Raw genomic sequence first — 25644 nt, forward strand, 5'->3', positions numbered from 1 at the left:
TTATAACACATTTTTTAGGGATTACTTATCACATTATCTATACGTGAGCAAGATCTGGACTACATAGCTTGGATAAACTTTTTCCTGCTGTTTGAAGGATGATTCTTTTCTAGCACGGATTTCGTTGAATGTTACTGGACTGTTATCCGCCATGTCTCTGAGTAAGACCCTCGAGTTGGAGCATTTTGACGAACGTGACAAGGTTCGGCGAGGACGCTCCACCCGGGCCAAGAGAGATGATTCCACCAGCAGTGCTGGTGGTGGAGGGTCTGGCCCGAGCTCCAGGGGCAGCAGCCTGGTCCCTAGTCCTGCTCACAGCGCCAACTGCAGCTACTACCGGACCCGCACCCTGCAGGCGCTCACCTCGGAGAAACGAGCCAAAAAGGTCCGGTTTTATCGCAACGGAGACCGGTACTTTAAGGGCCTGGTGTACGCTGTTTCTAGTGACCGGTTCAGATCGTACGACGCTCTGCTAATGGAGCTCACACGCTCGTTGGCGGATAACCTGCATCTGCCTCAAGGAGTGCGGGTGATCTACACTATAGATGGCAGCAAGAAGATCACCAGTATGGATGAGCTGGTGGAAGGTAAGACTGGCAGCTTGGTTTTCATTTTCTAACAACTTGTCAATCACAAACCTTTAGGCAATGAGCAAAAATGCCCAGCTGAGGTAGAAAATGTCACGCTTTAGTAGGCTATGGGTGCACACTTACTGTGGTTAGTACAAATATTTTAAGACTATTATCTGGATTGTGGTTAGGGCATTCTTTAATTTGATCCCTATTTACTCTGCCAATACTCATCAATAATGTCTTTGTCGAAAGCATCTGATCTCCTGGATCATTTGTCATCATAAAATTAGTCAAAATTGGTCTATAGCCATTTCCATTCCTAGTTGACCACCTACACATTTGTTCCCTTTGTCAGATTTTTGATGTCAGGTGCTTTATATTAGCAGTGGTCTTGCTGACTATTGAATCTTTGTTTTGTCTGCAAATGTTGCATATCCTTAAAATAAATATACAGTAGTCATTTGTCACTGAGTCATAATTTTGTGCAGACTTCAGTTGATTACTCTCACCACAGATCAATCAAGTGGCCTGTCTTGTTTAAACTTCCTCATGTTTCCTTCCTCTCGGCTCCCTCTTGGCTTTTGTTATCCAAACATGCTTGAATTATTTATTTCTGTGTACATCAACAGCAGACTGATAAGTACATAATCAATACAGTAATACTCAAGGGTATATCGGTTTTAATATTCATTGGGGAAATAACCCAGGACCTGTCTGAGGTGTACAGCTGTTTCTGTATAAAAAGTATCATGTTGTCCACTACTGAATCGACCCCTGACACTATATATCCTGTAATTTGGTGAAGTTGTCCCTGTGTAGTTTTTATGCACATGCAGATTTACAGCAGTGTTAATCCTATTGAAGATTTTAAGCTGGAGACTCCAAGTAAAGCTTGTGATTAATAAATAAGTGCATATGTGTTGGTTAAATTTTGGTGGGAGCAATTTAAGGTACTTAGGTATCTTAGGGACGTATCCCATCATCTCTACCATAGATTTTGTCCATGGTGACACTGTATGTATGTGGGATAACTGAACCCACCAGTAAACGCATAGCTCATTAAAGTTGAAGCAAAGGAAAATTGTGTTTTTTAACATTTTATTGAAAATGATACCTTCCCACCATCTAGTCACACTCCTTTCTCTTTTAAACTGATATCCAGTTAATTGAAACTGCCGGCAGTGATGATTGGGATCACACACCTTTGATAGGTCTACCTGCTTCCTGTGGATATTTTAAGCCCAGGATGGATAACTGGCTGTTGCACACATACATCCATCAATTGTTTTGCCCAACGTGTGACATTACAGAATATCCAACAATTACAGTTGTGGGTTTTTTTGTTTGTTTGTTTTTTGCTGTTGCCAACAGACCGTTCAGGGAAAGCCCACCAGCTTCGTCATTTAGCATCACCTAGATGTTTAGATTGGACTGCCCATATATTATGTGAATAATTAGCTCAAAATCTTCAATGGGATTAACATTGCAGTTTTTTGCCAATGTTTGACAAATGACTATTCTAAAGAATAATGCCTTGAAATGGCAAAACTTCAGCTTAGTGCAAATGCCGTAAAAATGGACTTCCTGTTGGGTTTCGTGCGGGCTATGTTATTGATATGCTATAATGGTGCTATAGACACAGAACAATTTTGAAACATCTTGTGTATAAAACCTTTTAACTATGTAAGTTTTTACCACTTTTGACAGAATTTTTCAAGCACTTTTTAACCCCTCAAAATTATTGTGACTTAATTACAGTAATAAAGATAATATCTAGAAGACCAAACTGAGCAGTTCCACTAATGCCTTCACATATTCAGTGCACAGTCATCTAATGACCCATCATTATGTGTTATATCCTGTCTCCAATATCCTCTTGTAAACTTCAAGTGTACTTTATCTTATAAAGAAGCATGTATCTCATAAATGCTCATAAGTCTTCCACATCTAAAATTTATACGCACGAACAATATTCCTGGATAATTTAACAGCAACTCTGAGGTCCACTCACTCTGCTCATCCTGTTGCCCTAAAGTCATTTAGTGAGAAACAGACCAGTGGCTGAGTAACATCACTTATCATCAATATTGATGAGTGACTGGTTTAATGTCCTCTGATGAGCGTTAGTGCCAGGAAGCTGTTCAGCCGGAGATCTACTAAAAGACAGATGCATCGCTCTTAAGCACTTAACAACGACAAACAGACCACAGCGGCTCAAAGCTGCGAGTGTGAAGTGGAAAAGTCATCGCTCACAACTTAACTGAGTATTCGAGCTGTAACAGAGGGGGAAACATGGATTATCTGATTAGCTGTGCTGGAAAGCAGCTAATGCACTGGGATGATTGATCTGAGTGTGTCCTGCTGAATGTCAAGATTATTGGTTTAGCATTTCAAAAGTACTGTGACAGAGATTTCAAATATCATAACCTTTCAGGTTTTTCTAGGCTTGGCAGCAGCCATAACAATCAGCTCATATACATCATGTTTTATGGTTGTAATAAAATTATTATTATTATTTTTAATCCAAAGCATGTTTTAGAAAACCCAACTAAACCATTTCAGTGCTTGAGGAAGTCTGGTTTGCTTCATCATTAATGAATCACTAGGAAGTTTCTTTGAACTTTTAAAATTTTCCCCTATTTTTAACAATATAATCACACAAAAATGGTTTTAAGTGTTTAAACCTTCTTGATTTTAATCTTATTTGAATCCTTTTCCATTGCTTTTAAATTATAAGATTTTGTAAAGCATGTTGTTTTATTAAATCCTAATTAAAATGAAACAAAACAAAAAAGTCTAAAAGTAATAGGGAAAAGGGGGCTCAAACCTCAGTCTCCTGGTTGAAGGTCTATTTTTTGTCTATAAAAAGCCACGAAGGTGCAATCTGTAGCTTTTTATAGACAAAAAAACCTTGAGTCAAGTGAATTTAATGGACACAATAAAAATAATAAAGACAATAGCTTCAGAAAAGTTTTTATTTTGAAACTAATGCTTAAAAAATTGTCACAAACTCCACAAATAAGCTGCAAATGTTTGTTAATTAATCAATGCGATAATTTCTTAACCTTAAAAGCTGAAATATTAAAAGTACCCTTCATTAAATTTCCCGTTTGTCGCGTCTTTACATTAAACAGCTCCTGAACAGAGACTGTGCCGGTGTCTCAGCTCTAATGTCGTATCGACACACAGACGGTGCTTCTGTGTTTAGTCACTGAGGTATTTGAATGAATACCTGCAGCAATCCTGTCCATCTGGTTTGAATTGCAAAGTGAAAGCCTGCATGTGGAGAGACAAGGTCACACACACAATACCTGCAGAGAAAGAGTGTGTGTGTCAACATGTAATGGGGATGAAACAAAGGGAGGAAAAAAGGGGCATTTTACTAGAGGCTTGCTGGCACAGATAAGCGTGTGTCTGATTTTAAAAGAGAGTGAAAGGTGTGCACGTTGGAAAGGTAGTGAGATAAAGACGAAGAGAGAGGGGAGTGTTAGGTGAGCCATTTTTAACCATATAAGGTAAAACAGGATATGTGGCTGGAGGCTGTTGTACATGTGATCAGCTGCAGTCTGCTGGAGCCTTAGTATAATTTATAATTTTATCTTATATTTAAAAACTCTTTATACAAACAGCCCAATGGATTTAACTGATGACAGATTTAAAGCTCAAATAAATTTAGGCACATGCACATTAGTCGCTAATCTAAGTAAGAGGATAATAAAGGAATTAAACTGTTTGTCATCATTGGTAGAACTTTATTGTTCATCCTTTTCTTTCTTTACATACATCAAAAACTGTGCCATAAAAGTTAAAATTGCCAAAGGGAACATCTATTTTAATAGTTTAGTTGTTTCTGATCAGCAAAATGTCAAATATTTTTTGTTTCTTGAATCTTAGGCATTTCCTTTTCATGCAGATGCTGATGAGGAAAAACATTAAAAACAAAACCAGCAGCTATGATCTATGGTGGCTCCAGCTCACAAATTTAACGATCTGCTACTAATGTCCTGGTGCCAGGCTGTACAGGACACCTTCAGAGTTGTCATGCAGTCCTGGACATGAAGGGTGTGATGTGTTTTGCAGGCACTATAAGCACAAGCAGTGAAGTGATGGCCACATCATGGATGTATATCTGTCCATTTTCTTCTGCTTATCCAGTTCTGGGTTGTGGGATGGGGTGAGAAATTCGAGGCGGGGTGCATCGGGCTGTTGCAGGGCTAACACAGAGACTCGCATTCAAACGCATGGTCAATTTTAAAATGATCAGTTAGCCTAACAACCCCCCCAACTGATAATCTGAAAATGAAACCTTGGTCTATGTGAAATGATAACAGGTTCTTTTCCCCTTTAATGTGACAATGAGATCATTGATGTGGAAGAAAATTTTTAATTATAGTGTGTTTAAAAGTGTCTTTAAATAATAGGTCAGCCATAATTTGCCCCTAATAATATGATCATTTTCTAACCACTCCTGGCAGATTTTGGAGATCTCAGCATGTTGAAGCTGTAGTTTAAAAAAAAAAACACAATACAAAAAAAGAACCCCTTGAATTAAAAGGGTTTGAATGGTGGCGTTCTTAGGTTTCCACTGCTTATTTCCTGCTGGTTACTGACTGGGTTTCAGAGGCAGCAGTGTAAGCAGAGACCAGCCACCACCTTCGGCTCTTCTTGGGAGAGACACTGCAGCATTCCCAGGCCAGCTGAGATGAGAGACATAATCTCTCTGGCATGTCCTGGGTCTGCCCTGAAGCCTCCTGCCAGTAAGACTCCCAGGAAGCATCCCGGAGGCATTGTAGTGAGATGCCACCACCTCATCCAGCTCAGTCTGATGTGTAGTAATAGCAGCTCTACTCTTAGCCCCTCCCACCAGCCAAAAAAATTGCAAGAAATAGATTAAACTGTCTTTTTACTTAATTTGGGTTGCAAACTATAGCAATGTAACGTCTTTATTTTGTAGGGAACACTTTATGTAAATAAGGCTCTATTCATAGCTAGTACATCTGTTAAGGTAGTATAACTAATTCTAATATGACCACTAAGTGAAACAAGCTGTTTTTGAATAACAGCTTATGTGGAAACTAAACTGGATTATCAGTCTGACTTTACATTTTATTATCATACTCATCGCAGTCAGATTAATTGGAGCTGCGCTGCGATATGAAACACTGCATGCTCATCATTTCCATATTTCCTGCCTGGGTGCTTGAACGCTCTGACGAGTGACGAGCTGTTCAGTTTTCCAGCAGATCAGACAGAGTGAGAGGAGTGAATCTGACATCTGCTGTCACCTTCTCTTCATCCACTGTCACACACAAAGCTTGTATTACCGCGCTCTCGAATAAGCCTGTGACCCTGAACGCCCTCCTGTACATCACTCACTTATTTCACCTTTTAACTGCGTCCATGACAACAGCCAGCAGGTACAGATGACACAGCATAGCTTCCTGTATTCAAGGCTGCCTTTTAGAGCCAGTTCACTTTGCTTAATGTTTCTATCGAAGTTGTTGCTTGAATATTGTTGCTTTGTTATGGTCACAATCTTTGTGATGATGGTCTATTAAAGAACCGATAACTTAATTTTTACTTGAAAGGATTAGTACTATGCAAAAAACTGCCAAGAACATGCAATAAAAATCCAAGTAAGGAAAAGACAGAAGGCAGCAAAATACTTCTGAGACACACGGAAATGAACTGCAGATATAAAAAAGTGGGCACAGGATGAAGAACAGGGCTGCGTTCCGGGTGAACAAAATGTAGCAGAAGGATTTTTTTAATATAATTTAAATGTGGTGAATTCAAAGCCTAAGGACTGCAGTCATGGCAGCTGATTAATCGTGCCTGCCTTTCTCCATGCTGCTGTTGATATTGCAAAGTGTACTTCAGGGCCCATTGCCCACTGCTACACTTTGTATGTAAGTAAAGGTCATTTGTAAAGTGCTTTTAATTGGCACAAAGTCGCAAACTGATGTACAATTAAAATAAAAAATACATTAGAAAATTAAGATACAGTTAATAGCTTTATTAACCCCGGTTAAAACACACAACAAAATAGAAATAGAAATTGCAATTAACGTGCTAAAACAGCGTCCGTCTTTGGTGGCATTTGGTGTCCTTGAACACACATTTCATAAAAGCCTAATATTTAAGTTAACTATGTGAGATATTTAATGCTTTTTTTTTCAGTGTACGATATTGAGCTTTAATGGTTTTTGGTTAATTTTAGTCAAAAGTTTCTCCTGTAAAACCTTTGCAGTATTTGTTTTTAATGTAACTTTTCCTCCTCACACCCTGCCTTGCTGCTCAGGCGAGTGCTACATTTGTGCCTCCAACGAGCCTTACCGGAAGGTCGACTACACCAAGATCTCCGTCCCAAGCTGGAAGCCCGGTGCCAGCACTGGGCCTGGAACAGCAAGGTCAAGTGGAGCCTCCACGGCATCCACAGGAGTGCCGACGACCGTCCCCAAAGATCGCCCCGAAAGTCGAGAGGGCAGAGAGAGCAAAGACTTCATCAAACCCAAGTTGGTGACGGTGATCCGCAGCGGCGTGAAGCCTCGAAAGGCAGTGAGGATTCTCCTGAACAAGAAGACGGCGCACTCCTTCGAACAGGTGCTGGCGGACATCACCGAGGCCATCAAGCTGGACTCTGGAGCAGTAAAGAAGCTCTACACGCTGGACGGGAAACAGGTTTGATAACTTTTGGTGTTCCTGTTTTGTTCTTTGACACAAACATTGAAAAAGCTGCAACATGAAGCTACTTCATGGATTGATAAAGCAGCAAACATGGACGCTTACACAGTATGTTCAGACTTTTAGCAGCTTCAGTGGAGAACACATCTGTCCTGCATAATCATAGACATATAAAGTACTCGTACTTAGAAATCCATGAACTAAAGAGAGCCTGCTCACTTCTTTTCAGTCCCACTTACACCTAGAGGAAGCTCAGGAGGAAATCCTTAATGAGTGAAACACAAAGTAATGATTTACACCTGCCTCTAGACTGAAAAGTTCACTCCTGCATCCTGTGCCATCAATTATTAAGCTATTAAGTGCTTCTACAGTTCGATGTTAGTCTGATGGAGTCAATGCAGGTGTTTCAGATTCATCTTGTGTATGTACCAAAAGTGACATCTATTTATACTCATTTAGCCCACTGTATTTTTTCCTTATAAGAGCCAGTTATTCATGGAAATTAGAAGAATAAAGCTGAAGATGATTTTTTGGGGGGACGGGAGTACAGGGAGAGAGAGTGAAGACACACATCAAAGGGATAGGATTCTGACTCAAACTCGGGCTGCTACATTTCAGACTTGCAGCATATGGTCGCCTGCTGCCTCCATGAAAACACTTTTCACCCTGTGTCTAAGGCTGAGCCCAGACACGCTGCTAGAAAGCTTATTTCCACTGGCGGTATCCACCCTGACCTAATGGCTACACGTTAGGCTATGTAGGAGCTTAGATCGTCTGATAAACAGACAACCTCACAGAATTCACCAACTCTTGGGTCGACAACTTGTTCTTCACCCAGAGTGGGCACTCCTCTGGGCACACCCTTTTCTGTCTGAGAACCATGGCTTTAGACTTTAAGGTGCTGATTTTTATCTGCGGTTCCCACTCACTTAAAAACTTCCCCTTTGGGAGCTGAAGGCAACAGAACTGCATCATCTGCAAAAAGCAGGAATGAGATCCTGAAACCACCAATCACAAAACTCTTATTAAAGCTAGAATCCATCAACATTTGTGCTTCCTACCACTAAAGCACTCATCATATGCTAATGCAGGTTATAGATACCGAAAGCCACTTACCATCATCTTTACTTAGAACTGCCATGAACTTGCATTAGAGTGACAACACATGGCTCATGCATTTCCCAGTTCAGGAGCAGGACATCTGTCGTCTCTAGCAGTGGAGAATTCTCCCACTGATTTCTATTCAGCATTCTTTAAGTGTCATATCTTCTCTTCTGAAGTTCTCTATTTTTTGGCAGCAATTTACGGTTTAATTAGAAAAAATGACAGCAACAAATGGGTTGAACTAGACATACTGTGGGTAATGTTCACAGCCTGACTGTGACACACAGTTAAAGTAATTTCAGCCGTTTCGCTGAGCTCTAAACTGACGCACACTCAGACAACACAGGGCCAGTGAACGAGGGCTGACTGCGGAAATCAAATTACAGCACTTCATTATAAAATTACTCCAGGAATGTGTTTCATTTTGGGATTCATCATATATAAAAGAGTTCATTTAAGGTGCAATTTTCAGTGTAAAGTGTACGGGTGGTTAGCGTAGTCTCCTTGAAGTTTAAATCTGCACTCTCTGCTCTTTATAAGTACATGTGTTTGAAGCCCTGGAACTGCAGCAGTCAGCTGAAGTTAATTTGAACAGAGTCTGACTAGGAGCTGATCCTCCTCAAAATGCTTTTGTGAGCTCATATTGGGTTAAGGATTTAAACGCATCACACGGCAGGGTTATTTTTACCCCACACATGCACGCGCTCTGTCTTTGAAGTTACAGATAACTGTGACGCTGATAACGGAGAGCTGAAGAAAAGCAAAGACAGCATGTCGAGGCGCCGGTGTGACTGAAAGAAGCTTGTTGTAGTGAATGCAGCTCAGACTTGTACACACACACTTACACATAAGTCTACTGAGTTCACCCTCAGAAACACACACACAAGGCACAAAACTGTCTCCGTTTGTTAAGATGTAGCTGCACCATTGCCTTGGGAAAAATAAAAACACATTCTGCAGACGCTTCCTTCAAAATAAAAGTATCCATTGCATCTGCCTCCTTAACAGTCTCATTGTTTTTACTTTAAAAGCATTCCCCCGGGCAAAGTTTATATATGAACATTGACCCTTTTCAAAAGTTCATAAGAAGAACTAAAAAAAATTAATCTGATATCACACTTGAAAAGTTATAGTACGAAAAGATTATAAAAGACTTAAAGAGAAAATTAACCTATCCACAAACAGGATTCACCAATCAGCATTACCAATTTGATGAAACCCTAAAAAAACTTGGAATGAGTATTTTGTTTATCATTCATATTTGTTTTGGTGCCCTGGCACAAAACAGGAATACATACTCGGACTTCTCTCTCCCCACCTACCTCCTCCAACTCTTCACCAACATAGCACGTTGGTTGGTACTGTCGAGTTCACATGTTCACCTCATATTCACATGGGCTCTCTCATAGCTTCCTCCAACAGTCCAATGGCAGACAGTTAGTGGTGTTAGGTTAATTTGTGATTTTAAATTGCTCATAGATGTGAGTGTAAATGGTCGTCTGTCTGTAAGAGGATAAAATAATGAGGATGATTTTTGTCAGTAATAGAAAATAGAAAATATATAAGGTAGTGGAAATGCCCAACCCTGACTTGTAGCAGCAGGAACTTTTTATTTACACAATTCTTCAACCTCTTGAGTAACATGCTGGTGTTTTCTGCTGTATTTATACTGTATTTTATATCTGAAAATAAATGCAGCTGACTTCAACATCAACAGACAGAAACAAAAAAAAACAAATAATAGTTTTGTGTAAATGAATGTTTTTATTTTGAAAGGCATGAATTGTAATGAGGGCTTTTATTCTCTTTCTGCCTCAGACTGCTTCATTTCATTTAGTCAGTCTCACAGGAACAAGGCGAGAGTGTGTGTGTGTGTGTGTGTGTGCGTGCGTGCGTGCGTGCGTGCGTGCGTCCTTGCCCTGTTCCTTCAGTTTGTACAGCCTCTTTAAAGAGTGGGACAGAAATCCCGTTTCACATACACACATTCACATACTTTGACATTGCAGTGTGGTTACCGTAGCAACCAGCTATCTAGGAACAGCCCCTTGCTACAGACACACACAGAATGTTCAGTCCAGTTCCGGAACCGTTAGGGGGAGTGTGGTCCCCATGGCAACCGTACAGCATTGAAATGACTTTGTATCAGTTGCTGTCTGAGTGTGGAAAGCAGCTTAACAGTGAAGAAATTAGTCTAATGTATTGGTTTGGCTCATATTAAGTTATTTCATCTGTATATTGTCAGTGTACACTGGTGACTGATAAGAATAAATACAAATAAGTCATGAGTGGAAAAAGTAACATGGAATACTAATGAATGAATGAAATGCGTGACACGTGCTCGAGAGTGGTCCACCATACTTGATATGATACAGAAACTGGCTGCTAGGGTAACCTGGTAATTGCAGGCGTCGTCTGATATCCTCTTTTTGTAGATGTCTCATGGTAATCATAATCAATATTGGTCCAGCTTCAACATTACAAGTGACCAATGACACTGTTGTGATATCATAGTTTTGTGATGTGGAAACTCTGACCCCAGAACCCTAACCCCGTCCCTGACCTCAGCCTAACACAAATAGAGTAGAGATGTGCAGTTTTCTTCCACATCACACAACAGTGTAATTGGTCACTTGCGTTGTTGAACCTGAAGAAACACCAAGGTTTTGTGTTTTAGATTTTTGTCCTCTTCACACCAGCATTAGAAGCTATGACCGGAGACCATGAGTATAAGCTAATTCTCAATACTTGACTATTTGCCTTTTTCACTAAATCAATCATATGTGCAGTCGGTCAATAGCGAGCCATTTTGAGAGCACGGACCAGAGTCTGAAATGGAGGAAGCTCCACTGTGGGAGGAAAATAACTTGTCTATACCACAGAGGAATCCTTCACAGTGCCGAGTCGGGACTTAATGATTTAATGTGACTAATGAATAAACTGGGACAACTTAAAGAGCTAATTAGCTAAAATCAAATTTGTTTGTAGTCACTCTGAGAGGCTCTGTGGGTTGATTAAAATCTAGCAATCACTTGCGTCAAAAACTGGGATGTGAGAGGATCTTTTCATATTCATATTCCAACCAGCCCTGTGAGCAGTCTCAGCGTTTGTGTGAGGAAACAGGGATGAATTTCACTTTGATGACTGAGCCTTAACTGTAAACCTCTCATCTTTTATACCTGTTCCTATACCTTTGTTCATCCTTCATTTCTGCATCTTTTCCTCTCCCACTCTTTGTTCTCTTGCTCCTCCCTCTCTCTGAATCTCGGACAGTTTGATGTGCAATTTCTATTTAATCCTCAAAACAGTTCCTTAGACAGCACATTGTGCCTGTGTGTGTGTGTGTGTGTGTGTGTGTGTGTGTGTGTGTGTGTGTGTGTGTGTGTGTGTGTGTGTGTGTGTGTGTGTGTGTGTGTCAGAGCCCATTGAAGCGTTGCCAGCTGTAAACATGATTCAAAATTTCCCATCTGTCATCTGCTCTGTTGCTCTCTCACAGACACACACATGCACACATGTCTGGTGTTGCTACACACACACACACACTCTGAACACACATATGCCGCTGCAGCTTTTCCTAAAATCTGATGAATCACAGCGTGTGCTTCTCTTTGTGTGTGCAGCTGACCTGTTTGCAGGATTTTTTCGGGGATGACGATGTGTTTATGGCCTGCGGTCCAGAGAAGTTTCGCTACGCTCAGGACGACTTTGTGCTCACACACAGCAGCAAAACACCGGCCTTTGTGAATGGTAACACAGACGCACACCCATCTTTGTATTGTTTGTAGAGTGTTTTTCTGTTTTTTGTTAGCAAACAACAAATTATTTGAATCGTAAAAAGAAAAACAAAGACTCACAAAATTGGGGGAGGGTTTATTCAGTTGTATTTACATGTTTACATGTGCAAATACAAATATGAAAAACATCAAAAGCCTGCTCATAACACAATCCTGTTAACCACTGAGAGAATGTGTAGCTCTCAGTTTTACACGACCCTTTTCTCTCTTTCCAGAGTGCAGGACCAAGGTCTCTCGCTCATCTGCCCCTCAGAAAACAACCAAGACCCCCAGCAGCTCCGGCTTCTCCTCCTCTAGGACTCTACCCAAAGGTCCGCCCAGGACAAAGTCACCTGGTCCAGGTATAAAGCAATAAGAAAACCGCCGCTAATAACTATCAGTAGAAAGATATAACAAGAAGTTTTTGTCAGGTTGATGTCACAAAAAGTACATACACAGTTCTTCTATCATCTAAGTGTTGCTAAAAGTCCTTGTTTCTCAGCCTTGGGCATCTGAACTATAACCCTTTATTCACATAGTGCTTTCTCACTCAAATTAAAATTTGCACCGAAATTCTTTTTTTTTTTTTTTTTTTTAACAACTCATATAATCAGCCAGTGTTTTCTACACATATGGTAACAGCTTACGTAGTAAAAATAATGTATCTTTAGACACTTTGCTGCAACAAAACACAAACGCAAAACACATCACTTGTTCCTGCCTCTTTACTCGAATCTCTGAAAAATCTCAGACACTTTAAAAGAAATTAAATAACATTTTTGCACCAACAAAGTGATTCTAAAGAGCTGTTAGCCAAAAAAACTTATTGCCATATGTCATCTCGCAGTACAGCGTGTCCTCAAAAAGCACTTTTCCACTCATAGCGCTTTGTGTAACATGCCATGGAGGAGCAAAGGAAAAAAACGTAACAAAAAAGCAAAGATCTGATTAACAGTAAATTCATATTTCAGTGCAAAATATTCAGCAAAATATAAATAAATTAGCGGTGAAATTTGCACAGCAGACTGTGTGCCAGCTCTTGGTGCAGTGTCAGCACCCACAATTGGGCAAAGCATGTGTGGTAATTGATTTCTGCTGCTTTTTAGTGAAGCGATTTAATGCATCTGTGGTAGGTAAAAGTCTTATTTAGTGTTGATAGTCACAAAGAGATATCACTGGAAGACTCACATGGCCTATCCCTGGTTTAAAGGGATTTAGATTAGTATTGCAATAGGTTCAGTTAGTTACATCAAGGGCTACAAAGCAAGATCGTTTCATAATATTTTCACAAACTGGTTAAACTGATAAACGGCTGTCCCTGTTTACATGGAATAATGAACATCTGTCAGTGTTCTCTGAGTAGAATTGTGGGCATTTTTTCACAAGGGACCAGGTTTAAATTGCAGAAAATGGGCACTCAAGTAAGAATGAAGTACATGAATAATTTCTTAGCACACTTAACCATCTGTTTCTTCCACCACATACTTCTTCATCACTGTCTTCAAACTCATGCAGGTATGTGTATACAATTATTTTGACCAATCAGATCACTTCCTTCTTGCTTTCAGCTAATGAGACCTCTGGAAAATCATCCAGGTCCAGCCCATCCCCCACCAGCCCCGGGACTCGACGCAGCCTCAAGGTCACAATGATCAGATGATTGATGGATTGTTTCTATTTGTAATTGTTGTTTGCAATGAAAATGTATAATGGTTCATCCTTACATTTGTCTTCAGATCTCACCTCGTCGTGCTTCCTCCACTGATGTAAACGGAGAGGCTGAACAGCCAGATGACACTGCTGAAGGTGAAGGTGAAGGTGTGTTTATCTTTTAATCAAGTCTGCAGTTTGTGAGTGTAATATCTGAAGTCAGTGACCGTGAAATGTGAACTTCTTGGTAACAGATCCAACTTTACAAAAAAAAAGCTCCTACATGACACAGAAGTTGAGTGAGTTTGATGGCTGTTTGAAAGACCTGAGAGGCTATAGGCTGAATATCAAAGTGAATTATTTAAAAACAGCTTCTTGATAAAAGTACACATGGTGGCTGAGAACCTCACTGTGTGCCCAGTGCCAGGCTGAAAGCATTGAGCCTCTGGCATCAGTGCATGCTCCCTGGCTTGCACTCTGAGGGTCGCACAAGTGCTTGAAAGTCAAAAGACCAAATAAAAACCCAGAGAAAAGGCTCAGTGGCTTAGGAGGGGGTAAGGATGACAGCACATCTGTGACTCTGTGGGTTTGAAAGCAGATTTTCTGAGGTGATGCTTTGAAGGAAGTTGTCAAACTCTGAAACTTTCAGGTTAACTCAGAGGTTGTGTGTTCAGACTTTAGGAAGTCAGTGACATTTGAAAAGTCTTCTTTTCACAGTGAACGGCAATCGAACAGTTTCTTCCTCAACCATCAACGAGAAGTACAAGGTTGGAAAGGTGATCGGAGACGGAAACTTTGCTGTGGTGAAGGAGTGCGTGGAGAGGTAAATAACCATCACATAACTCAGTGAATGCACCTGCTGTTTGTAAACTGATATACTTAATCACACTGAGAAAAGTCAAAAACTAGAAGGGGTAGGGGAAGTTTATATGCAAAAAATGCCTCATGTTAGCCCTTTGCTAGATAGTTGCCAGGTAACATGATGCTGTTACGACATATCATGCATAATTCAAGTTTTGTAGATATAAATTAGATGTTATTATTAAAACGTTGCAATGCTTTTATAAGGTATAAGGTGTTATAGGTCCAGAAATGCTAAATGTTTGCTAGGCAACATGATGTGATATACATAAGAACCTCAAGGGACCGAAGATATACCTGTGTGCCAAGGTTGGCTGCTGAACTTCTGATGGTCTTGGAGAAGTTTGTGGTCAAAGAAACAAACACAGACAGATTTTGTGTATTATTCTCAGGCTCAGTGTGGCCCTCTGAGTGCAGTAGCTCAACACTGGGATTCAGGAGGTGTGTGAATCTGTAATATTTTATCTTTGTTTGACTGACAGGTCAACAGGACAGGAGTATGCTCTGAAGATCATAGACAAAGCTCGTTGCTGTGGGAAGGTAAGACTCACTGATCTCTGACTAATCCTGAGTTTATGTAAAGTCCTCTGAAATGATGAAGACACCAAACCTCTGTGTGTGTAAACAGGAGCACCTGATAGAAAATGAAGTGGCGGTCCTGAGGAGGGTTCGACATCCGAGCATCATCCAGTTAATCGAGGTGGACGAAACGCCCACTCAGCTGTTCCTGGTCATGGAGCTCGTCAAGGTTTCGCCTCTTCTTCCTGTTTTCTCCAGAAAGTGTTATTACATTGGGAACTTTCAGCTGCTTATTGAAGCAAAAACTATAAACTGAATGTTTTTCAGGTTTCAGCTTCTGTTGCTGCCTCTGTTTTTCATGTAGAAAAATAAAGAAACCGAAGAACTTTTCAATCACCACAAAAGTTGCTAACACTCCAGTGCTCTTATTCTTTTTATGAAACACAACAAATGTATTATTTTCATGCCTTTGTTTGTTCAGGGTGGAGATCTGTTCGACGCCATCACTTCCTCTACAAAGTACAGCGAGCGAGACGCCAGCGCCATGGTGTTCAACCTGGCCGGAGCCATCAAGTACCTGCACCGAATGAACATCGTACACCGAGACATCAAACCAGAGAACCTGCTGGTACGAACATGCACACATTGTGTTCACAATACTTGAATTTTATTTTGCAGTTACGTTTTTTAAATTCAGAAAAGATGAAAAAACAATTGTGAAGCTTTTATTTTAACAGTTTCTTGAATTTTAAATCATATAAACTGTAGTCTACAAACTATGCACCTCTTCATTGTTTATTTTACATTTACAATTTTAATGTGTTTTTGGGGCGATCGTGGCTCAAGAGTTGGGAGTTCACCTTGTAATCGGAAGGTTGCCGGTTCGAGCCCCGGCTTGGACAGTCTCAGTCATTGTGTCCTTGGGCAAGACACTTCACCCGTTGCTTACTGGTGGTGGTCAGAGGGCCCCGTGGCGCCAGTGTCCGGCAGCCTCTGTCAGTGCGCCCCAGGGCGGCTGTGGCTACAATGTAGCTTGCCATCACCAGTGTGTGAATGTGTGTGTGAATGGGTGGATGACTGGATGTGTAAAGCGCTTTGGGGTCCTTAGGGACTAGTAAAGCGCTATACAAATACAGGCCATTTACCATTAAAAATGATTACCTAACGTAAGTAAGGCAAACTTTAACTTAAGAACAGTGTAAGTTCATGACACGTTTTAATGAGTAATTTTTTACTTTTTTGAATACTTTGAACATAAATTGAAGGTAATATATAGTGTATACCTTGTAAGTAATTTATTTACAATACTTCTTTTAGGTCATTCTTTTAAAAAAGCTGTATTGTTTTAACTATAGGTTGATGATTTTCCTACTCGTGGGACTAATAAAGGTATCTTATACTTATATATTATGCTGAGTAATTATTACTTCTGTTGACTTCCTGATTTATTTGGAAACATGATTATCAGGTTCGTAAAATAAGCCTGTGGAGCTGTTTACCTCCTCTGATTGCAGTCTTTGTGTACACCTTGGGAAGATTTCATGTATTTGTATCCCGCAGGTTTGTGAATATCCAGATGGCACTAAGTCATTGAAGCTGGGGGATTTTGGTTTGGCGACAGTGGTGGAAGGACCACTGTACACTGTTTGTGGCACGCCGACATACGTCGCCCCGGAGATCATCGCTGAGACCGGGTAAGGGAGGTCACAAAACCCCAAATTTATGCTAATCTCCTTTTCTGAAGTCGATTGGGACAGATGGTTGAAAGCAGGAATATTAGATTGTTAGGTCTGCAGAAAAATACTGCAAATTAAGCTGTGCACATGAAGAGCACATTTAAAGACCTGTTTTCTGTCTCATTTCTACAGCTGCATTCATAAAAAATGTAAAATAGCAGATCCAAATAATAAATAACCAATTTAAAATTGTCAGTACAGACTTGGTCAAAGGCTGGCTCTTGATACAATGCAATATGTTTTTTGCTTAGCAGAATAAAATAAACTAAAATAAATAGCTCTAAAACCCATTAATTTGTCATCTTCATTCAAAAGTTGTGCATTACTTTTTTTCCAACTGTTTTATAAAACAGTAAATTTGAAAATACACAGGGTGACAACATTATTTTTAGCAATTAATCACTTTGATTAAAGAGTTTGAACATACTGGTGGAGTAACCATTATAGAAATGTAAAAATTAATTACAAATACTGTGAATTTAGGGCAGCTGTGACATATACCTTACATTTGGTGGTGGTCTGAATAAATGTAATATATTTGGTGGTTTTATATATATGTACATTACATATGATGCATTGTTGTCTGATTCTAAAGCTTTAATTTTAAATGGATAATGAATGAATTAAATGAATGAAAAAACTTCAATTTAAAAGAATTATTCAAATGAAAAGACCAAAATTTCACTTTATTAAAATATATATGAATGTTAAATAAATATAAATATTTAAATTTAGTGACAGTTAATGCAATAAGTCTTTGAAAAAAATTGACCTCCAGAATAATTGCTTTGTATCCTGTTGCTATAAAAAAAAAAATTGTTTACAACATGTAGTATAACTTAAGTCAGAAATGTATCAATATATATTTCTTTTATTTTTTGCTTGTAAAGAAAAAAACTTCTTACCTTTTCTTATAAACGTTTATTTATAGTTGACCGTCTCTTATATTACACTGTTTTGTTTGTGTATGTGTGCAGTTATGGTCTAAAGGTGGACATCTGGGCGGCAGGCGTGATCACCTACATCCTGCTGTGTGGATTTCCTCCTTTCAGAAGGTGAGTTAGCATAAAGTTGTTGTTTATCCAGTCGTGCATGTGTTAATTGTTTCATTTGTTGTATTAACGCAGTCTTGTCTTTTGTATTGCTTTGGTATCATGTGACCTACCATCATTTTGGTTACGTTAATAAACAGCTTTTCCTGATTCTTGCTCTTCCTCAGTGAGAATAATATTCAGGAGGAGCTGTTTGATCAGATCCTCAGAGGGAAGCTGGAGTTTCCGTCTCCAGACTGGGACACCATCAGTCTTCCAGCAAAGGTACCATTCATGAAGTTTGCAAACAGTAAATACATTGTTTGGTATCCGACATCAGCTCAAGAACAAACATGATTATCTTGTGGCTTCACCATTGACTAAAGCCCTGCATTTTGCTAAGATGGTTTTTGAGTTAATGTTTTTCCAGTTTTTATGAAGTTTCAGTGGTTTGATCTCTTATTTAGTGGGTTTAGGAAGCACAAAACTGAATTTTAACCATCTCAAAATTAGAGGCTATTCAGCAGGACAAAGTGAAAAGAGAAACCATATAAAGCAAAGGCACATAGCATGAAATACAGCAGTGTGACCTAGTAAGCAGCACATTGGTACGGTGTACTGCAGACTGGTAACTGTTGCATGATCTGGTCCTCAGATGCTGATAAGTCAGATGCTGCAAGTGAATGTGGATGCCCGTTTCACTGCCGAGGAGGTCCTGTCGCACCCCTGGGTGACGGTAAGGGCACTCAGACATGTAATCTCATCAATACTGCAATAATACAGTAATTATTAACTTGGTGGTCATCGATACTCAATGCTTATTTTCATTTTCATAGTAAAATATGGTGTGTTTGTCTAGGATGAGGCTCCTATAGAATCCAACACTGTGAGCAGCGCTGAAGAGCAGAACAGTGGAGACACATTGGAAACAGAGGAACCAGAGGAACCAGAAGAATCCCCAATACTTGAAACCAAGCAAGTTCCCTCACCTCTGGTCTAAAACACATCCCCCTTATTGAATGGAAGAACAGAACAGTCTTTGTTTGGTCCACTGGAAACCCAGAAAGTTTCTTTATATCTGAACGTCTCATTAATTCCCAGACCAGATCGGTTCCCTTTAATCTGGTCTAGAACCTGTTACATGACATCATGTCACCTTAGTTAAATGAGTTTTAACTTCTAGAAGCCAACAACTCTGCTTTGAATTCTAGCTTTCTCTCATTTCCATTTAAAACCAAACCAATCACTTCCTCTTGGCTTTTATTTAATTTCATCTTCAGGAAACTGAACAGAACATATCGGACTTGAAGAAGTTTCTACACCTCTTTCTCTTGGACATGTTCATTCTTCTAAAGACCGAAAAGAGGTCCCACCATTTAAAACCAATCTAGTTCAATCTACTTGACATGAAACCAGTCCCATCATGCTTTGTGAAACAAAATGATTTGGTTCAGTTTTCTTCCACAAATATTCCCATTTTGGTTGTGAGGTATAAAACAATTTCCCTCTCTTGTGATGTGGAATTAATCCAATTTCTCCCTGTGCAAGTCAGCAAGTCCTGTCAGTCACCCGTCATCTGCTTGAATCGAACACGATACTATACATTCTTTAATCAGAAATGTGATTGAATCTTTACTTTGCTTTACTTTACAAACTTTACTTTGCTAATTAGATAGCAAACATTAGTCTGGAAACCCAACAAGTTCCTTAAATATGGTCTCTCTGGCTCCCCTGGCCAAGAACCGAAAAAAGTAAATTGAATGTGATTTAAAGTATGTTCAGTTTAATCTTCGTCATCAAAATACATTCTTTCTAATCTACCCCAAACATATCACCAACAAACAGGTTCTCTCAGGTCTAGAACATATCCCCTATCGGGTCATGGAGACATTCTTTATTCACCAAGTGGAATCCAAAAAGTCCAGTCAAGAATGCAGATTGTTTTCTATAAATTGACTGAAGAAAGGAAAGGAGGAGGAGGACTGGAAAACAAGCAAATGTGGCCCATCCTATACCATCTGGAAAACCAAATATGTAAGTTAGTGGAAATAATAAGTTTCCTTAGATCAAGTGAAAACCCAACACTTCCCTTCTTACATGATTTAGAATACAACCTGTGTCATCTCAAACCAACCAAGTAAGTGTCCCCAAACTTAGTTTAGTGTCTAGAACAGTTGTTCACTATTTTGATTTGCTGGAAGCAGTCGTGTTCCCTTACTTTTACTCTGGAGTCATTTTGCTTCCCTTGGTTGGATGGATGTACTGTTTGGGGGTTTTTTTTGTATGTTTTTTCTTCTTTATTTCTACTGGAAGCTGCACAAGTCTGCAACAATGGGAGTTTGTTGCACAAACCAGTTTCTCTACTATTTGTCTATCCTGTGAACACCATCCCACCTTTGGTCTGTGCCATTAAAACTACTGAAGACTTTTACAAGACACGTCTCTGCTGCTGATGAGCTCTATTAGAATGCTATTAAATGCCCATTTTGTTGTGAGACACAATGCCCAGCTACTTGAAGGACGCACACTATATCGATGTCGGGACACCATGAAGGTGCTATTCAACTCATCTTGTTTTATGATCCAGAGTCTGATTGGACTGTATTACCATTTCTTGTAAATGGCTCTTACCTCTTATCTGAATGACACTGGAAAAACTGATTGGACGGCTGTAAAAAGGCGTCAACCACTTTCATTAAGATATGAACACCTGACTCATTTTCAAATGCTCTCTCTGGTTTAGAGGTTATCGTTTCTGTAGTCCCTGCTGCTAGGCAACCAGGATGTCTTCCATTTATTCCGGGAAACGTCGCATTTCTTCTGCCTTTGCCCTCCAGCCCTCCTTCTGCTGGCCCGAAGGACGTCTCTCATTTCTTCTACTTGCACCTGCAAACTGGGGAGGTGATTGAGTACTGTGCCTGTTTACACTGCTGGTTAATTGCTTTCTCTTACAAGTTAAAGTCCCTAGAAGTTTGATATTTATGATAGCCACACATGAAGGCTCGTTGTGTTTGCTTTGGTTTTGAAGCACTCAGAATTTGTCTGGATTTTGGGAAATTGACTTTTCCTACTGCGAGATACTGGCAAATCTAAACATAGGATACTTCATCAGCTGGAAAAAGACTGTAAAAAAAGAAAAAATTCTCTGTCCAAAGTTCACATTTTGCGAGTGTATTCTGTATGGAATCTTACGTTAATGCATGTACACCAAGTTTGTGTGTAGATTAAACAAATGAAAATTTACACACAAACATTGAGGTTTGTATAACCAGAAAAGCCTGAACAAGTATGGTTTGCGTGCATTGAGTTGACCATGAACTCCTCTGTAATCAAAGTATTCTAGAGTAAAATTTGAGGCCATCTTTTTTACAACAAACGCTTGGCTGAAATTGGGTCATGTAACAGGAAAATCAAAAGAATCAAGGGCTTGCAATGACTCCTGACCTCTACCTGATTGAGGTCCTCTAACAGGACATTAACAGAGCTGTGCATAAACATAAACCTCGATGATCTAAGACAGGGATGTCCAACTCCAGGCCTCAAGGGCCGGTGTCCTGCAGGTTTTAGATGTGTCATTGATCCAACACAGCTGATTTTAATAACTAAATCACCTCCTTGACACATCTTAAAGTTCTCCAGAGGCCTGGTAATGAACTAATCATTTGATTCCGGCTGTAAAGAAGAGTGAGCCAAAATTCCCGCACGACAGTGTGAGAGACTGATAACTTTAGCTGTGATAAAGTTATACAGAGAAAGATTAAAATTGATTGTAAAAGATAAAAATCATGCGGTGCACTTAGTTTCTTTTTCACATAACTGTACTGCACAGAAAGTAAATATACTGTTAAAATAGGAAGCTAGGTTTAAATAAATATTAAACTACAGCACTTCAAATTGTTAGCAAATATTTAAAATATGTCATTAAACAAATTAAGTAAAATTAAGCAGTTAAAGGTTTTGATAAATAGTTAAATTAAAAGCATAGTTTCCAGTTGGAATTTTTCAGTGAAGGTTTTTTCAAGCCACTTTCTGAACACTGAAAGCCAAAAAACAATGAGCCTTATGTACAAAGACTCCTTTTGTTCCTCTGAAGGACACGTCCTGTCGTCTCACTCGCCTTCTGCCCTTTACCTATTCCCCCAGGCTTCGCACTGTATCTGAAATGAACTGAGGGACTTCAAAATGTCACATTTTCAAAAACAATTTCAACAACCTTTTAAAGTTTCTACCTGCAGTATGACTGAGATAAAGGTCACCTTTGAGTCTAGTCCCCGAGCTTACTGCCTCTCCTCGGTTCACAGCAGTTTACGGAGGATAAAATCTGTTGTAAATAATGTAAATATCACTCTGTCTGTTGTTGTCTGTTTGTCTGTGTGAGTCAGTTGTGAAGTAGGGAAACAGTAGCAGCCTGAACAAATACTACGACGATGAAAAAGAAAAAAAGTCTCATTGTAGACATGTGGTGTCAGCACCCTGAAAAAACCTTGTGCTGCCCAAAGAGACTGCGTTTCTTGGATGAAACAAATGATTTTCCACATTGATATTGGAACATTTTGTCATTCTCAATAGATACTTATTAAATTTAAAGAATAGTGGAGTTTCTGAAGGGTGTGAAGTAAGAGTTCTTACCTTAAAGTCAAGTTCTTGATAGATTTGGTAGCAACGAAGGACTGGACACTGACAGAGCTCTTTCATCATGTGGTTATGCGTCTGTGAGGTGTCACCAATCATATTGCTCCATCCACACACCCATCATGCTGTCTGTGATATTACTGATCATACATCAGTGAGAATGAAGGAATGCCTGTTTTTAAAAACAACGACAAAAAAGTGTGTTTGTGTGCGTGGGTAGTTGATTTCCACGACATAATGTTTGAAGTCCTGTGGAAAAACTGGAATGTATGAGGTTTGTAAGTTCTGAGTCTGTTTGCATCTTTCTTTAAAACTTGAAACCAAGTGTCAATCGTCATCTGGGTAAATGCATTGACCTAATGCAGTGTTATGACCTTACCGTGACCTTTGAGCTTAGCATAACCTTTCCATGGCCTTGACCTTAGGCTGGAGCTGCTCATTGAGAGTTTGGCAGGGGCATTTGAAGTGTTCATGAGTGGGACTAATGAAATAACTTCGAGCTCACAAACTGTTTTGAAGGGCAGAAAATTATTTATCTCACACATTAAAAAGTTACAGCTACCTGACTGTACCTAGGCAATTACAGGAACCACTGAACAAGCTTTTAATAAATAATACAATCATAAATATGCATAAACTAATACCTACAACAAATTCCAGCAACATGAAGAAGTTGAAAAAAGAAAATGTCATATGCAACAGTTTAAGAAGACCCGGCCCAATGATTGGTGTGATAATAACCAATGCATGCTGCACAAAAAAACAGTAAAAAAAAACACACTTTACCTTGCTGGTACACTCACGTTTCAAAATCTTAAACACCTCAATGTCTAGAAAAGGGACTTTTGCAGAGCCTTGAATACGTGACTGTTTTCTTTAAACAATTAAATGGCCTGTGATGTACAGCAGAACAATAGCTGCAGACAGATACATTGTTGGGGTCATTTTCTTTTAGGTGAAACAATAAAATAAGCCCCAGAATTAAAACAATTTAATTGTGTTCTGAATGGCATTATATCATTAGCACCAAATTAGCACCAGTTACTGTCATATGTTTTAATGTTTGGACATTTTGTTACAGCCCTGCATTATTATAAATCACAATGGCACGGTCATGTACTCAGTAACTGCTGACGGTAACACTGACAGTATTATATTCAGTAGCACCGACGATGTATTTAGAATGTTGCTAACAAGCTAGCCGTACATATCTTCTCACATTGAACACTCATGAAGACCTTCAGCGGCAGCCAAACTCTCAGTCAGCGGCTCGGTCTTTGACCTTCTATACCTGCTATGAACCCAGTAGTCTTAATTGTTTCCTTTTTATACTTCATACCAAACCAAGAAGAGCCTTTTTGTTGCTACTGTTGCAGCCACCCGCGTCAACAAGAAGCCAAACTTGATGTTTCACTTGTGTTGATGCGTTTCAGCATCTATTAGTTTTTGCTGTTGTCGACTTTGAACCCATTGTGCAAATTTAACTGCCAACCATTTTCACAAATCTACTTTAGTTTCATTTCCTGCCTTTGTTATTACTTTTAGTTTTCAAATTTATTATGGTTTACCAAATCTTCTCAAGGAATTTTGGGACACAATTTGCAGTCAAATTATTGGGAAGAAAACAATTTCTCATGCAAAGTTTAATATAAATTTTATGTTTTCAAAGTCAGTTGATTGGTTTTTTTCGGTTGTTGTTTTTTTTTTTTTTTAATTCTTTACATTCTTGCAATTAGTCTAACTGATGTGTGACCTTAAATTTACTGATTTCTTTGGGTGTTTCAAGCATCCAGCAAATAATTTAACATTCTTGCACGTCAGTACATCGTTGTCATTATCACTGTATATAGCTTGGCTGGTTTTACATGTTTTAGATGTTTGGTCCATGACATTTGCAATTCTCCAAAGAAAGGTAGCTGTCAAATGAAAAAAAAATCTCTATTTTTGGTTGTAAATGAAAAACTTTGACATTAAAACCCTGATGATCATGAGCTGTAAGGTTTTACTATGTCAATAGTACACTTTGAACTGTTTTGAGCAAAGTTGGAAACAGATGATTCAGTTTCACTTTGACCCGGGTGGCTGTGATTACTGGGTCCTTTGTGTTTTTATGGGATGTGATTGATTGAGTGTGTGTGATCATTTTACATCATGCCTCATTATAGACAGGAGCTGATTTTATTTTATTTATTTATTTATTTTATGCACTAGACAAGTTAGGATTTTGAACCAAACTGGGCTGGTTTTCCAAAAAGAAATCTGAGTCTGAGGTTGATCTTTAAGGTCAGTACAATTTACTAAAGAATGTCTTAAATCATTTAATAACAGGATTTTTGCATGAAAAATCTTTAATTTACGAATTTAGACACAATCGATTTGTTAACACAATCAAACTGGACAATTCAACAAGAAAAAAAAGGCTTGCTTTGCAGCTCAAATTTCTTCAAAGCTGTGGAAGATTAACCATAAGTTCACCTTGAGGTGCTTTTTAGGAAAACTAGTCTTGGCTTGATGTGGAAGGAGAGGAGTGAAGAAAAGAGTTTTAACGACATGTTGTAGACATGTGTTAATGCTAATAATGATCTGTAATGTGATGTGTGTTCATATGAAACATGGATGTTTGCTGATATTAAGCTGGAGAAGAAGGGGGGTATACCCTGATTTGTACTGAGGAAACAAATGCATTCAACTGTGAAAATTAAACTAATGCAATGATACAATGTTGAAGTGCTGTTTTTTGGAAACTTGTGATACATACATACAAACATAGAGACATGGATAGATAACATAACACAAATAAGACAGATTTGACACATAGTGGTGTACTTTTACAGAAAGGCAAGCAGAGACGACCCACCCCCTGCCCCCCAAACCCAACCCTCCCAATAACACACACAAGTCTTCCGGATGTCTTCCGCGTAACTGGCATAAAATGTGATCTCCAAAGTGCATACGCCGCTCAGACACCATGTCACGGAGGGGACGTGTGGCAGTCCGGCTGTCGATTTCTGGTCCCGGTAAGAGACCCGCAGGGTCCATCTTAGACATTGCTGCTGTGCCTCACTGAGTCCTTTTTTAAAAAACA

The 25644-nt window shown here is 39.3% G+C and overlaps 1 protein-coding gene across 1 annotated transcript in view; it reads left to right on the forward strand.

The window, feature by feature from the left end:
* LOC146674007 (serine/threonine-protein kinase DCLK2-like) overlaps window positions 1–24952 on the forward strand; it is a 27540-nt gene extending 2588 nt beyond the window's left edge. The window contains exons 2-16 of the mRNA XM_085392786.1: window positions 1–587; window positions 6874–7253; window positions 11978–12104; window positions 12367–12492; window positions 13699–13772; window positions 13867–13948; window positions 14498–14603; window positions 15124–15181; window positions 15270–15389; window positions 15642–15788; window positions 16721–16854; window positions 17874–17951; window positions 18116–18212; window positions 18583–18663; window positions 18787–24952. The exon at window positions 1–587 is cut by the window's left edge and continues 656 nt beyond it. Of these exons, the coding sequence (XP_085248912.1) occupies window positions 152–587; window positions 6874–7253; window positions 11978–12104; window positions 12367–12492; window positions 13699–13772; window positions 13867–13948; window positions 14498–14603; window positions 15124–15181; window positions 15270–15389; window positions 15642–15788; window positions 16721–16854; window positions 17874–17951; window positions 18116–18212; window positions 18583–18663; window positions 18787–18927 (2187 nt within the window). The 5' untranslated portion in view covers window positions 1–151 and the 3' untranslated portion in view covers window positions 18928–24952. The remainder of the gene's footprint in view (window positions 588–6873; window positions 7254–11977; window positions 12105–12366; window positions 12493–13698; window positions 13773–13866; window positions 13949–14497; window positions 14604–15123; window positions 15182–15269; window positions 15390–15641; window positions 15789–16720; window positions 16855–17873; window positions 17952–18115; window positions 18213–18582; window positions 18664–18786) is intronic.
* Window positions 24953–25644: the final 692 nt, after the last annotated feature.

The sequence above is a fragment of the Rhamphochromis longiceps genome, linkage group LG3, assembly GCF_057381845.1.
Source record: "Rhamphochromis longiceps isolate RC_006_pf linkage group LG3, R_longiceps_female_GT1.1, whole genome shotgun sequence".
Taxonomy (NCBI): domain Eukaryota; kingdom Metazoa; phylum Chordata; class Actinopteri; order Cichliformes; family Cichlidae; genus Rhamphochromis; species Rhamphochromis longiceps.